The 17,274-nt window shown below is 40.0% G+C and overlaps 2 protein-coding genes across 2 annotated transcripts; one reads left to right on the top strand and one right to left on the bottom strand.

Moving 5' to 3' along the window:
• The first annotated feature begins 1,540 nt into the window (after positions 1-1,540).
• scg2a (secretogranin II a) lies at positions 1,541-7,039 on the top strand. Its single transcript, XM_077565543.1, has 2 exons — positions 1,541-1,639; positions 4,094-7,039. The coding sequence occupies exon 2, from the start codon at positions 4,102-4,104 to the stop codon at positions 5,857-5,859; it is 1,758 nt and encodes a 585-aa protein (XP_077421669.1). The 5' UTR covers positions 1,541-1,639; positions 4,094-4,101; the 3' UTR covers positions 5,860-7,039.
• ap1s3a (adaptor related protein complex 1 subunit sigma 3a) lies at positions 6,841-15,994 on the bottom strand. The gene is made up of 5 exons (XM_077565546.1): positions 15,848-15,994; positions 12,969-13,147; positions 11,069-11,177; positions 8,090-8,227; positions 6,841-7,994 (listed from the first exon to the last, which is right to left on the bottom strand). Exons 1-5 carry the CDS (start codon positions 15,848-15,850, stop codon positions 7,959-7,961), a joined length of 465 nt encoding a protein of 154 aa, XP_077421672.1. The 5' UTR covers positions 15,851-15,994; the 3' UTR covers positions 6,841-7,958.
• Between the last annotated feature and the right edge of the window lie 1,280 nt (positions 15,995-17,274).

The following is a 17,274-nucleotide window of genomic DNA, read 5'->3' as shown; positions in this document are numbered from 1 at the left end:
ACTCGGAAACTCGGGTATCAAAATAAATTCCCAGTTTTCTACTCGACATCTGGTATTTACCATAATTTCGATCAGCATCAGACAATGACCAATCACAGCGCACCTGTTTTTTTAAAGCTGAGCTGTGATTGGTTGTTACGCGAGCGAGCAACTGTGACGTCATTTTCACTCGACAGCAAGTAACAAAATGGCCGCCATCTGACCAATCACAGTTTGCCTCTTTCATGGGTTTGGTCATGTGATGTTCGCAAGTTGAGTCGTGATTGGTCATGGTGGCATATTAACGCTAATTGACGACAAGTATACAGTTCAACGTTACCTCGCTACTTTGCAGTTCGGTTATTGCAGCACTGTTCAATTTTAAAGTGTTTTTTTTTTTTTAAAGAAATCTCATAATTTACAATTATATCCATTATCCAACATATTATGGCTGACTTGATAAGGACACATTGATTCTGAAAGCTTGCCAAGATACTTGTGGTTGCTGTTTGCGAGCATTTGCAAGTAGAAATTTAATCGGAAATTTTCAAAGAGCCATTTTCATCTATTTTTGTAATCCAGCTATGAACAATCTTAAGATAGAATAAGCTTGCATGAAAAATGAGACAAGCAGGTCATTGGGGGATAGCCAGCGTTCACATCAAAGGCAGCGAGGAGGCGAATTTATGAATGAAAGTGTAAGCAACTCGCAGTGATCCATAACAGAAAAGACTTGACAAGCTGCCAGAAATAGAGGCCACTCTGTGTGTGTGCATGCTTACAAGTAAAGGTCTCTCTCTCTCCCTCTCTCTCCCTCTCTCTCTCTCTCTTTTTTTTTTTTTTTTTACCACACACACACACTGCAGTCTGCAGTCCCCCATTACCCCCCGCCCATCTGGTTCTTTGGTGGAGTTGGAACATGAGTCATCGCTGGACTTTTAACTACGTCTGTCCCTCACTGCTGCAGCAGAGCTCCAGCACATGTCAATGGCAACAGCAGTTACTATATAAAAATAATAAACATTAATAGAAGCATTGAGAGGTCCTAAACCTCTGCCAAGGGTTCAAACGTTAAAGTTAAAAGTTTCATCCAAATCCCAGTTGTATTCTAGAGACATAAAATATTATAAGAGCCAATAACTTTTAATCTTATCTGACAGACCAAACAAAGATGTAAGCGTCTGAACATGTTAACTATTTATAAGAGGAAGGAAGCATTTACAACATAAGTGGGTGTTCAAAATAGACACAGCATTGGATAACCATACTGTAATATTAAAAATACACACACAAAAGAGGCATGGGTCTGTACTCCAATGAGAGATTTTTATTTTTTTACTTATATGACACATTTACCTAACAATTACAACTTCTGACTTGGTACACAAATATTGCAGGATAATATTTATCCTATTAATAAAACACAATGTAAACGTTGTTTGAAGTCTTGTTCCTAAGTTCTAAAATAGAAGCAATTCGATTTTTGCGAGCATGAAAAAACATGCGTGCATGTGCCTCCTGCTTTCTCTGACGTAAAAGTCACGTGGTGTGTGTCTCATAGCATGTGGAGCTGTCCGCGGTGCTGAGCGCACACTCACGCTGGAGACAGAAATGATCACACCACTCAGCAAGACTGTCCACGCAAACTAAGTCCAAAAAGGTAAGAATTTCTAGTTTAGTCGTGACAAAACTGAGCCCACACATAATTCCCATCACATGAAGAGAGTGAGACTTGGAATATTTTCTGTTTAAAGGCTTTTTGTAAGGCAGCTGAGAACCAACCTGATGCTCTGATGTTATGTTGTCTTTATTAGCATGCGTGCATGTCTTGTTACATTATTTGGTCTTATCATCACTCAATTTGAGAATTTTTGCTGCTTTTCTGCACTTGCAAGTTTACAGTTTAGTTCAGACTTTCAGTTTTTGAAAACCAGTAAAAAAATGTGAACATAAGATATCATGACTATTTGCTCATTTGAAATAGGTTGTTTTAAAAAGCACAGTTTTATGTCTTTACAAAGCCGGCCCGTCTGAAAGAGCGACATTTCATACAGACACAGGCATTATTTATTCATTCAAACTGCTGTGTGCTGGGTAATAGTGAGTGATAATTGCTGGTTAAAAGGGTTTGCGCATAAATGTGGCTTATGTGGAAACATCAGTCTTACCGGGTTGCCTTGACAACAGGGCCGTGACTCACGGTGAGCATCAATTTAACGACTAATGAGATTTGTAGGGGAGCTGAATGCTGCAGGATGTCATCGTCAGATAAGAAGCAACAGGCGGCAGCGATAGCATCACTGCAGCTCCCACCAGTCCTAATAGTACTTATGGATGATTATTCTCAAGCAGCGCGCAGAAGAAGATGAATAAATACAATATTCTCATTCAATTGCAATTTCTGCTCATTTTGAGTGACACATGACATAATGAAACCAAATAGGTTGTTTGTATATTAAAGAAAATTGATTGTGCATTAGCTCACTGGTCTTAACATTACAACATCTGTAAATCTGTTGCAAAAACTGTAATAAATAATGTTTTCACTTTCCAAATGAAAGAATCATTATTAATTAAGTACCGTGGTTGTACTTTAGTATTGGTGAACTGCACTGCATCATAGAGCGGGATAACATAGTGTAAATACATCTTCTATCGATCCATCATATTACATTTTTTTTCTGGCTGGGGACTTGTAGCATGTGTATCAAGGTTGACTATTATCTCTTTAAACTACCAATATTGAGTGTGCATATATACCTGTAAAATGGCAAAACTCGGTGAAAGCTGGTTTACATGTACACAAGTAACTCAACCCTAACCATGTTTTTTAGGGGAAGTCAACCCCCCCCCCCCCAAAAAAAAATTATTTACAATAATAATAATAATAATAATAATATGAATAATAATAATAATAATAATATGCAGCCCCACTAGTCTAAACCCGGTATTCTAATTAATATTATATTAATGGCATGTGAATAAATCAGCAAAATTCACCCATTTTTTCACTTGCTGTCGACTGAAAATGACATCAAATTTGCTCAGGGCTCAGGTAGCGACCGGTGACAGCTCAGCTTGTGAACGTCACATGACCAAACTCGCTTCGTGGTTGGTCATTACTCAAGACCTGAGCAACTGTGATGTCATTTTTTGTTGACAGTAAGTGGCAAAATGGCCGCCAATGTGATGGATAAAAAGGGGTGAATTTTGCTTAACTCAATTACTCATATTCAGCAATAATATTAATTAGTAATATTAATAAAAAGCCATGTTAAGACTTGTGGGGAAGCATCCAACATACTGTAAATACAATTTTGGGGGTGACACACATATGATCTGTGGTGAGGGGGTAGTCTCCTCCATGAGACTCTATTGCCCGACTATTATGCCATATTTAAAGGGAATGAAAGGAACTACGATTGAAGTATTGGGTGTAACTACTCCTACAGCAGCACAGATCTTCCACTCACGATCCACCAGGCTTGCTCATCTACAAAATTACCAACATCGGGTCTAACCCACCTCCATGCAGTTACATGTGCCATGCAGGATTTTAGCCAGTCACAAAAATTGAGCCCAGAGGAAGTAAACCCGGCCAAAAAATGTTGACGATAATATGTTCTTTGCAGCCCCACTAGTCTAAATATTTATTTTGGTTAATATTGTGTGAGTGGAATATGAGCAGCAAAATCCAGCAGTTTTTATCCATATCAGAAGGCGGCCATTTTGCCACTTGCTGTCGAGTGAAAATGGCATCACAGTTGCTCAGGTATTGGATAACGACCAATCACAGCTCAGCTTCAGAAAACAGTTGAGCTGTGATTGGTCGTTGCCTGAGCAACTGTGATGTCATCTTCAGTCGACAGCAAGTGGCAAAATGGCCACCCCCTGAGATGGATTGAGATGGCTGGATTTTGCTGCATAACTCATATTCCATAAATGGAATATTAATCTGAAAGTCATTTTTAGACTAGTGAGGTCACAAAAAAACATTATTGTCAAGAAATGTTTAAGGCTGACTTCCCCTTTAAAGTGTTTTTGAGACCATAAAACTGATTCTGTTTCATTTAATGTCAGTGCTGATTTGTGCATCTTGGACTGTCCTCCGCAGGTTTCACAATGCTGCCGTTCCCCTGCAACTCCGCTAGAGGCAACCTCGTGCGTTTGGCCCAGCTTTTCTTTGTCACTCTGTGTCTCGGCTCCATTCATGGGGCTGCGCTCCGAGAGCATCGACTGCGGGAGAGTGAATCAGACCCACCCCAGTCACCTAATGCAGACATCATCAAAGCCTTGGAGTACATCGAAAGCCTCCGTCAGAGGACGGAATCACAGGAGAAGCCGCTCCTCCCCACGGGGAACGACGGTCGCCACTTGGACGATGTCCAGAAGACTCGCGCCACACTTAGACTAAAACATGACGGCGAGGAAGACGATAAGAGCGAGGAGCTGCTCCAAGCTGTACTCAGCACGCTCCAGCAGACCGAAAAGCCAACTTTGCGTCATCCTTCCTCACTGGGTGGTGGCGACGTGTACCCCAAGATGCAAAAGCAACAGGACATCATGCCTCACAAGAAGATGCCCTTAATGTTTGAGGATGATGAAGAAGGCGAGGGCGATGAAGAGGAGGAGGAGGAGGAGGAGGAGGATCACGAGAACCCTTTCAAGCGCACCAACGAGAACGTGGAGGAGAAGTACACGCCTCAAAACCTTGCGACACTGCAGTCGGTCTTTGATGAACTGGACAAGTTTACCAATGAGAAGAACGTGCGCAAACGACAGGATGAGGAGGATGACGCGGAGGAGGAAGAGCACGAAGAAGAGGAAGATCTGTTCAATCTAAGAAACGTGGTGTACGACGACGAAGGTGAGGACCTTAGAGACTGGGGTCCGCTGGAACAGAAAGGGGAGGAGGAGGAGGAGGACAAACACCAGTTGGACCGGAGCCTCGATTATGTTGATGATCAAGAAGAGGAGGATGAAGATCAAAGATATCCAGTTAGGAGGTCAGATGATTCAGACCAGGTCGACTACTACCTTCTTAAGGTGTTGGAGAGAACAGAGGAGGAAGAGCAGAAGCGAGCAATAGAAGAAGAGGAGAACAAGAGGGCTGAGAGGCGAGCAACTCAGTACAGAGATAACATTGACCCACGGGTTATTTATCAGCTCATTCAAATCTCCCAGAAATACCAAATTCCGCCTGAGGATCTCCTGGATATGCTCAAGATGGGAGAAACTAGTCAAAGAATGACACAAGACAGCAGAGACAAAAACAAAATCTGGAAGACGTCCCCAAAGATGGTCTACAAGATTCCTCAAAGTAAATTCTACAACCGACGTCTTCCTGCCAGAAAGAGCAGCCCCAAAAGCCTGCAGAGAGACGCCATCCTCAACATCCTGGGCTTGGGCAACACGCAGAACCGAGATCAAACTCCCGTCAGGAAGCCCTACAGGAGTCCCGCGTCACGACTTCACGCTCTGGCAGCGGGGCACACGGGGGACGCCGCTCCCACGCAGCGACGTTTCCCTCCTAGCAAGTTGAAGGACTACGACGACACGGCAGATGGCGAGCTGGCGGCGTATCTGGCGGCTCAGATGCTGGGGCGCTATCCCAGCCCGACGTATCGCTACGGCAAGGCCGGCCAAAAGCGGGACGGGGCGGGGCAGAGCACGGCGGGCTCCTTTGAACAGGCCATGCAGGATTATTTGGATCAAATGGACTCAGATAAAGAGCTGAATCAAAAGAGACAGTCTGAGGACGGCGAGAGGGGCGGCGACACGCAAGGCTTCGATAACGAGGCTGTGATGAAACTGATGAGTTACTTCAACCCAGAAAGTGAAGACAGTGAGAGTGAAGCCAAAGCAGGCGATGGCATATAAATCAAGTGGCAGATATATATCATGTACAGGTGCATCTCAATCAATTTTATTTCATTAGTTCAATCAAAAAGTGAAACTCAAGTGGTGTCGAGATAGGACATAGGATAACACTTTTCGGAAGGTTACATTTTGCATGGTTTCTAGATTACTAGATTTTATCCATCTCAGGGGGCAGCCATCTTGTCACATCACAGTTGCTCGGGGCTCAAGTAACAACCAATCACGACTCAGCTTCAGAAAACAGGTGAGTCTTACCAATCGTAGCTCAGTTGGTCAGGCTCACGTGCTTTCTGAAGTGGAGCCGCGATTGGTTGATTAATATTCCACATATAGTTGAATATGAGGTAAGCGGCAAAATCCAGTCATTTTTATCCATCTCAGCGGGCGGCCATTTTGCCACTTGCTGTCGACTGAAGATGACATCAATGTTGCTCAGGTAACAACCAATCGCAGCACAGCTTCAGAAAACAGGTGAGCTGGGACTGGCCGTTGCCTGAGCCCTGAGCAACTGTGATGTCATCTTCAGTCGACAGTAAGTGACAAAATGGCCGACCCGAGATGGATAAAAATGGGAGATTTTTGCTGTTTAATTCATATTCCACAAACACAATTATTAATCAGCTAGTTGGGCTGCATAGAACATAAAGAACATTTTGAGGTTGACTTCCCCTTTAATGTAATATTCAAATTTCTTGATATGGTGCATTTCGGCTTTTTATTAGCTGCAAAGTGCATATAATCAGCAGAAATTCTGAAATGTTTCCCTCTGTGTGTAGTGAGTTTATACGCATGTAATGAGCTACTGGAATCAATTAAGTTTTCCACAATATTCTAATTGATTGAGATGTCCCTGTATTTACATATATATTATATAATAATATATTATTGTGTTGGTGGGTGGACAGAGAGAAAACAAAGTATTTTCCAAGATATAAACATGCAGTCAACTGTGGTTCCTCTGTAGGTTTACTGAATGTCTTATTTATTAGCAGAAATATGCGTGTCCTGACAATAATTTGAGTTAGTTGCTCAACATCCCGTACATGTGACTCACCAGCCTTGACACACACGCACACACAACCAGTGTTGGACCCCTTAGATTCACTTGTGTTTGTTGGTAATTCTTTCTTAAATGTGGACCTATGTGACATACTTGAGGTTTAATAAAGCATTGACTTTATTTTTTCCTTACTGAGTCATGTTCTTTTTTCTCTCATCAACAACATAGATTTTTTTTAAATCACCAAACAATGAAAAGCTTTTGAGAAAATATTTATTATGAGAAGTTGAGATGTAATATTGTTACATTGAAAGCTAATTATTAGACACAACACTCTGAAATGAATTAATATAAGACTTAAAAGGCGCTTGTACTTTCATTTGTTTTCTTTAATACACTCACAGCCACAGCATTAGGAACCCCTTTATATACTAATAAGAGTGGTATCTATTTTGCTTGACACTGTGAGAGCAGTATCAATTTCACAAATATCCAGAGCTGACCTTATTAGTACCGTGGGTGATTTGGAGCTTCCCTCAGCTGACAGGGTAAGAGACAACAAATCACGAGGGACATATAAACAACCATTCATACTTACTTTCACACCTGCGGACAGAGTTTTCACTTAAACCTAAGAAAGAAGCAGGACTACATGAGAGCATGAAAACACCATTTAGGAAAGCTGAGATTCGAAGCCAGAACCTCACAACTCTGAGACAGGAGTGCCCATTCGGCTGCCTCTCACATTAAACAATATGTTGATTATTGTGTATGTAGTTTGTGGTCATCTGAAACTATAGGATAACATACTGAGAGGTTTTTATAATATTTTCTTCCTTTGAACGAGCAAAATAAGGAAACCAAACGGTACTGTACATTATAGCTTTGCCTTCCTTTCTTCCCCAGAAATGAAACATTCTTGATTTGATTGCATTTTAAATAGAACATATAAGAGCATACCTGCAATAAATAAAACATTTAAAAAATCTGCAAATTTACAGTAGCACTCTTTATAGTTTATGACAAAGTGAAAATATTGCACAGATTTAACTTTTTGGTTTATGTCCTGAGATGTGAGAGGTCTCTTTCTTATTGAGGCTCAATAAGAAGGTTTGCGCATATATTCCTCCATTGTCTGCAATCACAAAAAGCAAAAGTTACACCGAAGGTCCACATGAGTCACTTCTCTCCAAACCTACGTTCACGAGGGCGTGTGAAAGCTTACTGCACCTCTTGGAGTGCGTCAGCCTCCTGCAGAGAGACACCCACGGACACTTTGGAGGTTTCTAGCACTTCTCCTCCCATCAAGAACTCATCCAAGATGAAATACGCCTTTTCAAAATTGAAAATAATGTCCAGCTCACACACCTGGTGAGGAAGCAAAACACAATGTACCGCATACAGCCGTAAGGGAATTGGAACGGAACTTAGTGGTTAACACTAAAAGTGGAAGTCAACCTTAAACATTTCTTGACAATAGTATGTCAACTGTGACGTCGCTAGTCTAAACATGACATTCTGATTAACTCATTCACTGCCATTGACGGTTATAAACGTCAAATTACTGATTACTGAAACTGAAACTACAAATTACAAATTCCGTAAATTTTTCTATTAGTTTAACTTTTTTTTTCTACTTTTGTTAAGAGTATGAAAACCTAGTTTTTTTTATTGCACATTTAGAACAGATATAACATTTGTGGTTAATTGTGACTTAACTATTGAAGTCATGCGATTAATTCCGATAAAAAAAAATAATCGCCTGACGCCCCTAATTTTTAATAATCATCATAGTCAGGCGATTACAATTTTTTATTGTAATTAATCGAATGACTTCACTAGTTAACTCACGATTAATCACAAATTTTATATCTGTTCTAAATGTACAATAAATATTTTTTTCCTAGGTTTTCATACTCTTGTTAACAAAAGTGGGGGGAGGGGAAATTAAACTAATAGAAATAGTTCAAATGAATTTGTTACGTTTATAGCCGTCAATGGCAGTGAATGAGTTAATATTACATTTGTGGAATACTGAGTTATGAAGCAAAATTAGCTTATCCATTTTAGGGGGCGGCGTCCATTGAGCCACTTGTTGTCGACTGAAGATGACATCACAGTTACTCAGGGCTCAGGCAACAACCAATCACAGCTCACCTGTTTTCTGAAGCTAAGCTGTGATTGGTTGTTACCTGAGACATGATCAACATTGATGTCATCTTCAGTCGACAGCAAGTGGCAAAATGGCCGCCCCCTGAGATGGATAAAAATGGTTGGATTTTGCTGCTTAACTCATATTCATTCATATTTGGCATCTCCTTCAAGCTGTGGTCCTCTACCAATCTCTACTGGCACCACTGTTGCTTTTACCATCCACATTTTCTCTAGTTTATCCTTCAGCGTTTGGTATTACTCCAGGTTTTCGTGTTCTTTTTTCCAAATGTTGCTGTCATTCGAGATTGCTACATGTAAAACGACTGTTGACTTCTGAAGTTTATCCACCACCACTTTGTCAGGCTGGTTGGCGATCACCAGATGTGGAAGTCCCACAGAATCTTGGCTTGGCTGTTCTCAACCATACTTGGTACAGATGTTCGCAACCTGGTTTTGCATCTTACACCCTGTTGTGATATGCTGCATTGTGTCTGGGGCTTCTTTGCACAGCCTGCACCTGAGGCCCTGTCTAATGTGGCAGATCCCAGCCTTGATTGACCATGTGTTTCGGGCTTGTTCTTGTATTGCCGTGATTAGTTCTTCCATGCTGTCTTTGAGTTCAGCCTTTTCCAGCCACTGGTATGTTTTTTTGATGTTAGCCACTGCCTCACTTTGCACAGCCTTGTTTTTCCATGAGAGTCCATCTGGCTCCTTCTCCTTACTGGGCTTCTCTTGCCTGAGGAATTCACTAAGCATCATCTGGGGTCCATCATGATATTTTCTTAGAGGCCTGTTTATTCTTCTTTGATAGTACCCATGACGCTCACTGCGGCCCCCTGTTTCCACTTTTCACATGTGTGTGCGTGGATATATTCCATCCAAATTTCAATTTTCTGTACTGCTTATTCTCTCCAGGTTCACAGGTGAGCTCGAGCCTGCCCCACATAGCCAACGATTGACATTCTCACCTATCTTTCATTTTAGTATCATGTCTGCTTTTGGAATGTAAGTGGGAGGAAGCTGGTATAGAGATCTGGACATTGATGGCACGCATTCAAAAATGGACGCCATCAGTCATGTAGGTCGATTGTATAGTTATTAAATGAAGGCGAAAGACGTGATTGTGCACTTTGTACACGGTGGCTGCATCAGCAGATGCTAACCTGCGTGAATCTAGCCTACCACACGCAATATGTAGGGGAAATAATCTGTTTTGTTTGTTTGTGTTGCTACGGTTTAATAGGTATTACACAGTTGAATTTTATAACTGACAAACAGCATAAAGAAGACTATTTACAGAATAAATGATGGCGGTGTTGGCCGAATCACCATATGCTAAGTTGCTAAATGTACCTAAATAACATTGCAAGACTTGCGTGAAACTGCTAACTTCGATGGCATTTTGACCACACATAAAGGGGAAATAAATCCCGATAGTACACATTTGTTAAGCCTTTGTATGATCACATTTGCAAACACTCACCAGTGTAAGTGATGGGGGAATTCCAGGTACCAGGGTCGCCGAGTTGTTGAAAAAGCACTCCTAACACTTCATCAACATTGGTAATATCATCCAACCCGTCCTTCTCATCATGTCCTTTTCATCAAGGTGAGTGTCAATTCTTTTGGACGGAAAGTCGACGGATAAACTCAAGTACACTCATTGCAAGTAATAGGCTTTGACACTGCCACAGGGGGGCGTGTTCGGGGAATAGTCACATGACGTCCGGATCTCTATACCCAACCATTTTGTTTATATCAACATGATTGCTATCCATCCATCCATTTTCTTAACCGCTTATTTCTCACAAGGGTCGCAAGGGTGCTGCAGCCTATATGATTACTAATCAAACTAAATAGTGTATTTTTGTATTATTAACCAAATCATGTCTGCTTACATAGCCATGATACATTTCCTAACTGGGTCACATGCAATAAATAAATAAAATATCAAAATTATGCAGATGCACCCTGCATATACATTATGTTTTATCTGTAATGACAACATGGAGAACATTTTGTTTGGCTAAAACAACAGCATTCATCTCTACTTACATTGCCAAAGTATTTATCCAGTAGTTCGACATATCTGTGCAGCACCTCGAGGCTCAGCAGCTCATTATCTTGCTCCTCCAGACCAGTGCAGAAATAAAGGCTGGCGTACCTGCAGTGGAGGAAATTACTGTGAATATATTGGCACTACTTTAGAAAGAACAGGTTTTCCTATGTGACATATGACTTGGAAAAAGTTACCTAATTATTGTAAGATGAAACATAAAATATTGTTGGACCAGTGGATGATTTACTCCCATTTGACGAAAAACACAAAACATAGACAGAAAAGGACTCTATCTTCCTAGGCAGTACATTTGTAGTGGGGTGCTATCCGATCCCTCTCAGACCAAGTGCTGGTGTAGGGCAGACAGCTGGTCTACTGCAATTTTGGGGGAATTTGATTGGTGCAAGGGCAGATTGATGCAAACATGATTATTATTATTATTATTATTATTATTATTTTTATAAGTAGTAGTAGTAGTATCATAATCATCAGCTTTATTATATTTTTTATATTATCACTATTTATATTATCCCACAAAGCTATGTTGGGGTGTGATCTCCAACTGCGCACTTCATGGGGCAGATGTGTGCTCCGAGATTGTCATATTTACAGGACTTTGATTGACCATGATTGAAGTCAGTCTATAACCACTCCTAAAGCAGTGCAGACCTCCCTCCGTCTGCGCTTGTGCACGAAATTACCAACACCGTCCTCCAGCGCAGAGCAGAGCTACAACGCAAGCCTCCAGAATAAATAAATCATGTTTTGATCACTGTTTGTAGTACACCAATAATGAGTAGTTATTGCCATTAAATACAAATCCAATCAATTGCAACTCACTGGTTGCAATGTCATGCACCACATAATTTTTTGTATATTGTGCAATTAAGAGAAGAATGTAATATCTTTGTCTGAAGGCCTGACAAGCAGCCATTTTTAAACATTCCAACTACAAAAGTCTGCAAACAACAAAGGACTTTTCATTGTGCTCGTACGAACATTTGTACTTGTGGAACTGCGAACACAATACACACAGAGGATCATTGTTGTACCAGTGACAAACATCATATCCAACAGCTATTAGCAATGTTGCAAACCTAATACAGTCATATTTAGCAGCTACAGTTAGGCAGACACTCACATAAAATTGTAATCTCATTTTTTAAATATTTTTTTTATGTTTTGATGCTATTACAGCAGTCATTTTCAAATGGGGTGGGCTGTGCAATGGTTTTTGGTATTTATTTATTTTTACAAAGATTTATTTTTTTTGTTCTACAAAAATTAAGTGTAATTGCACATCCACTACAGTAGGTGGCAGCCACGCCCTCCTTGTTTTAGTGTGCAAAGAGTATTAGCTCATCTCCAGATGTCTACTTCCTACAATTTTATAGACATTTTGTAGGCAGGCAGATAAAACGATATTGCCACCGACAACCGCTCTCCTCTCTCTAACTAGAAGAGTTTTGTAGTACCGAGACTGACTTGTGAGAGTCAGTTGTGAAACTCTTCATCATGCGTCTCTCTCTGTACAGTATTATACTTCCTCCAGGTGGCCAGAAAATGCGCACCAAAAGGAGCGAGGATGTGGCAAAAACTCCTTAATGTCTTGCATTCTATTTCATTATTGTAATGTATGTATATTTTCATGAAGTACAATAATACAGATGCAATTTTCCTTTATTTAAAAAAAAAAGTGGTTGTTTGTTGTGGCTGGAAAGGATCAATGGCATTTCCATAAAAAAAATTCTAAACGAAAAGATTATTTGTGAGTGTTTTATGTGACAAGCATTGTCACTGGAATAATTGAACCCTTATCTCAAGGCACCGCCTTACTGGGTACAAAGGGAAAATGCTAGGTGAAATAAACAGTTGCCACATTTCATACACACAAACCTCTTATAGACAATCTTGAGGTCTCTCCAATGCAGGAAGTTGCACGAGCGCGGCGTACGGGCCAACACAATCATCATCATGTCCCGGATCACCTTCCTCTTCTCCCGATCTGTTATTGGTGTGAACCACTTCTGCAGGCGTAACTTTCCCTGCTTGCTAAACAGCAGCAAGAAGCGAATCTGCAGAGGGCATAAAAGGAAACAAAATGTTAAAGCAAAGACTCATCAGACAGTATAATTAAGCTCTGCTGCGTTTAAACAGTTGCATGCAGTGATTACGACAAAGTACATGAATCACAAATTGTGGTTAATGGGTCGCTTTTGAACAGACATAATTGTGAACAAGATTGTTGGTAATAAAAGTAAGAACAGAAAGAAAAAAAGAATTGTCACAATGTGGGGGTGTGAGGGATTATGGATCCAAACGGAAGCAAGCACGGCGATCAGACAGAGGAACAGAGTAACGTGGTGGGTTTATTAAATGGAAATCATAAGGTGAGCAGGAAATTGGGAGACGACTTGACTAGTTGTGGCTTGGCTGTGGCTATGAATTGGCTGTGGCTAAGAAGACTTAGCTGAACTGAGAAGACATAACACACAACATGTCACATGTAACATCAACAATGCACCCACACCGACTGGACAAACACAACAGACTAAAACCCCGTCCAGACGGAAGGAAAGCCGGCGCCGTTCCTCAAAAAAATCTCATACACACAGAAGCATTTAAAACTTGCGTGTGTCCAAAAGAAGACACTGAGGACATTTAACGGCTGTAATGTATATGCCAAGTCTGGAGTGGCGCAGCCACAGGGAGTTAACGGAAAGCGTAGAAGAAGAATCAGCGAAGAAGACGAACACGCTTTCCCCCCCTAACTTTATTGGAATCTACAGAACAAATATGGCTTTGCATGTATCAAAACATGAAAAAGACGACCACAGGAGAAGTGACAATGGCCGGTGATTCAAGTACAATACTACTTGTTGAACGTGGGAATAATGAAGCAAAATATTTTGCTGCAAAAGCATAAGCAAGCTAAGGAGGCTGCACAAAACGACTACGACACGGCTATCCGCCATTGTTGTTGACAGACTGACGGTTCCCGCGTAATCACGCGAGAATTGGCGCATACGTCATCAATCTGCGACAATGCGTCGTCATCAAGCTGCGACCATTACATCATCACTGGAGGAGTATCCTGCATATGGTGTCCAGACGGATGCGTACGGGCCGCGTTTTGAAATCTTTCCACTCTAGAGCCCGGTTTCAAAAGTGATCGGTTTCAAGCGCCAAAACCGCGCCGTCATGTGGACAAACGGGCTAAACGGTAAGAAACTTGTGAGGATACATTTAAACTGGCTTTCGTGTGGACGGGACCTAAATACACTAACACTAATAACCTAATGAGCCACACCTGGGGAAACACAAGTGGCTGAGGGCCCTGATTGGTCTCACACACACACACACACACATTGGGAAGGGAAGACACACACGTGGACATGGTTAGACATAACGAGACAAGGGAAGAAACCAGGAACACATGATAAAAAAACCAACCACAGACAAAAACAAGAACACCCAAAACGTAAACAAAAACCCAACCCCACAGAACCAAAACATGACTCAATAATGAAAATGATATGAGAAAATAAACAATGAAAATCAGACATTGCTTTTGAATTGTGGTTCAACAGAATTATTTAAAAAATAAAAAAATAAATCATGAAACAGACCTGGACAAAAATGATGCTACCCTAAGAATGATTGAAAAGAATGTGACCATCAAGACATCAACCAAGGTGTCATTATAAGTGTCTTCAAACTTGTAAGAAATCAGTGGACCTATTCAAAGGGTGACTAGTAGTCATTGTGCAGTTTGGTGACATGGTGTGTAAACACACTAAACATGGACCAGAGGGTGCGAGGGAAAGAGTTGTCTCAGAAAATCTGAAATAAAATTATAGACAAGCACAGGCAAAGGCTATACAACCAACTCCAAGCAGCTTGATGTTCCTGTGACAACACAGGCACATGTTATTCAGATATTTATGATCCAAGAGAATGCAGCCAACGTGAACATGGCCACAAGTTGACAAATTGAAGAGCTGACTAATATGAATGGAAACAAAAATCCCATAACAACCTCCAAATAAATGAATGTTGAACTACAAGTTCAAGGTACATCAGTGTAAGATTGCACCATAGTTGTTAGAGCCAAAGTGGACTTCATGGGACACGACCAAGGAAGACACCACTGTTGAAAATTAATCATTAAAAAAGAATGCCAAACTGCCTGTTGTCAAACGCTTCTGGGAGCATGTCCTATGGACAGATGAGATAAAACCGCAACTTTTAGGTAAGGCACATCAGCACATAGATGCAAAAAGGAAACATACCAAGAAAAGAATACTGTCCCTACTGTGAAATATGTTTGCTTTTTTAATTGTAATATAAAGAGTTATAATAACAAATTTGTGGGCGAGCCACCCTTTTAGTACAATGTCATAAAAGACTTCCTCTTCAAAGCTGTTCATTGTAAACTACCTGTTGGTGACCTCTGACCTACTAAATGGCAAGCACCACCATTTTGCAATATTGAACCACAATAAATGGGTGATTACAGAAGGCACTTTGCCCTGAGGTGCATCTGCAAGCACTTACCTCAAGATAAGCCGGCTTATGTAGACAAAGAGTAACAACCATTTTGTACCTATCAGCCAACAGTTTTGCTTAGGAGACTCATTTTAAATGCATTTGAAGCTTTTTTTTTAGGATCGGAATCTTTATTGTCATTGAGCAATGTATAGTGAGTAACCACCTTAACTTTAAAAGATAACTGTATTATTGCACAAAGAAGAACCCGAGCAGCAAAGACTCACCATCTTGTCCAAGAATCTTGCTCAGATTTGTAAACACTACAGGAGTAAGAAACAAAATGTCCTTATGGACGGGTAAAGTGCTCCTGCTGCGCTCCGGCTTCTCACATTGTGCATCACACCTTCGCCACACCTACACGCAAACACAAACGCACACAGTCAGTGAGTGAGTGAGTAAGAGAGAAAGAGAGAGAGGGGGTGTTGTGCACTTTTATAGCCTACTTTAAAGCAGAGGTGTCAAAAGTATTCATGCTCAATACTCAAATAGAACTACAAATATTAGGATTTAAAAGACTTCAAGTTGAAATTGAAGTATCAACATGAGATTTAAGAAAACATCAGGGTTTTGAGATATTGCAATTTTTTTAAATGTTTGACCTATAAAAGCTTACGCATTACAGATTATACCATGTTTTGTAGCTACGTTTCCAAAAATCAAAAATCCACCTGCATTCTAAAAAGATAATTGTTGACCAACTTAATTGAATTGCTTCAAGTGGTAACGCACGATTGAATTAAGTTAATCCATGTTAATATAAATTTAATGAACTCAAGTGATCAAACTTAATGAGCTCATATTTATTTAAACTTAATATATTAAATTGTACAGAAGCGTATTGCATTTAATTGAAAATAAAACCAACTCCTGTTTTTCTTACTAATTTTTGGGGGGAGCTTTGTTTTTTGAGTATTTTTCATTTGTATTTTCTGTTTTTCAAAATATTTTTTTCTATTTAAAAACAGGCTGAAAATTTTTTTTTCAAAACAACAGAAAAAAAATTACCACGGAAAACAGAACACCAGCTCTGTTTTTCTGAGTATTTTTTTTTTTTAACCTCTGAACTCCAAGTGACTTGTTGCAGACTCGCTAATAGCGAAATTGAACACTTTCCCGCACACCTCCATATGCAATAAGATGGTCATGTTTACTTACTGGCTCTCAATAAAAGAATGAATGTGTATACTGTATTGTGGTTTGTTTTCTAATCTCTGAGGGAAAACCCTTTTTTTTTTATATTCAGAAAAACTGAAAAAAAATATTCAGAAAAACTGAAAAATCATTATTTTATAAAACAGGGAAAAATTACTCTGAAAAACTGAAAAAAGATTATTCAGAAAAACAGAGGGGAAAAAATTTAAAAAGAAAAAAAATACTCAAAAAAACAAAGCTCCCCAAAAAATGTGTCAGAAAAACAAGTGAATGCAATACGCTTCAGTAAAATTGGATTAACTCAATTTAATCATGTGTTACCATTTGAAGCAATTCAATTAAGTTGGTATCCAATTCTCTTTTTAGACTTCAGTTGGTTCAACAATTCGCTTTTTAGAGTGTACATGTTGCTGAATCTAGCCCTACTATTATTATTATTATTATTATTATTATTATTATTATCCATCCATCCAGGTTACAAACCACTTATTACTAAAAC

This window comes from Vanacampus margaritifer, chromosome 5, assembly GCF_051991255.1.
Source record: "Vanacampus margaritifer isolate UIUO_Vmar chromosome 5, RoL_Vmar_1.0, whole genome shotgun sequence".
NCBI lineage: Eukaryota > Metazoa > Chordata > Actinopteri > Syngnathiformes > Syngnathidae > Vanacampus > Vanacampus margaritifer.
This window is presented reverse-complemented; position numbering and strand designations above follow the sequence as displayed.

Excerpts from the sequence above, each read along its gene's own strand:
- scg2a (XM_077565543.1), top strand. The coding sequence starts at position 4,102 with ATGCTGCCGTTCCCCTGCAACTCCGCTAGAGGCAACCTCGTGCGTTTG.
- ap1s3a (XM_077565546.1), bottom strand. Across the intron at positions 11,178-12,968 it reads CTCAAGATTGTCTATAAGAG|GTACGCCAGCCTTTATTTCT; the intron begins GTTTGTGTGTAT and ends CCTCCACTGCAG. Across the intron at positions 8,228-11,068 it reads TGGATAAATACTTTGGCAAT|GTGTGTGAGCTGGACATTAT; the intron begins GTAAGTAGAGAT and ends CTTCCTCACCAG.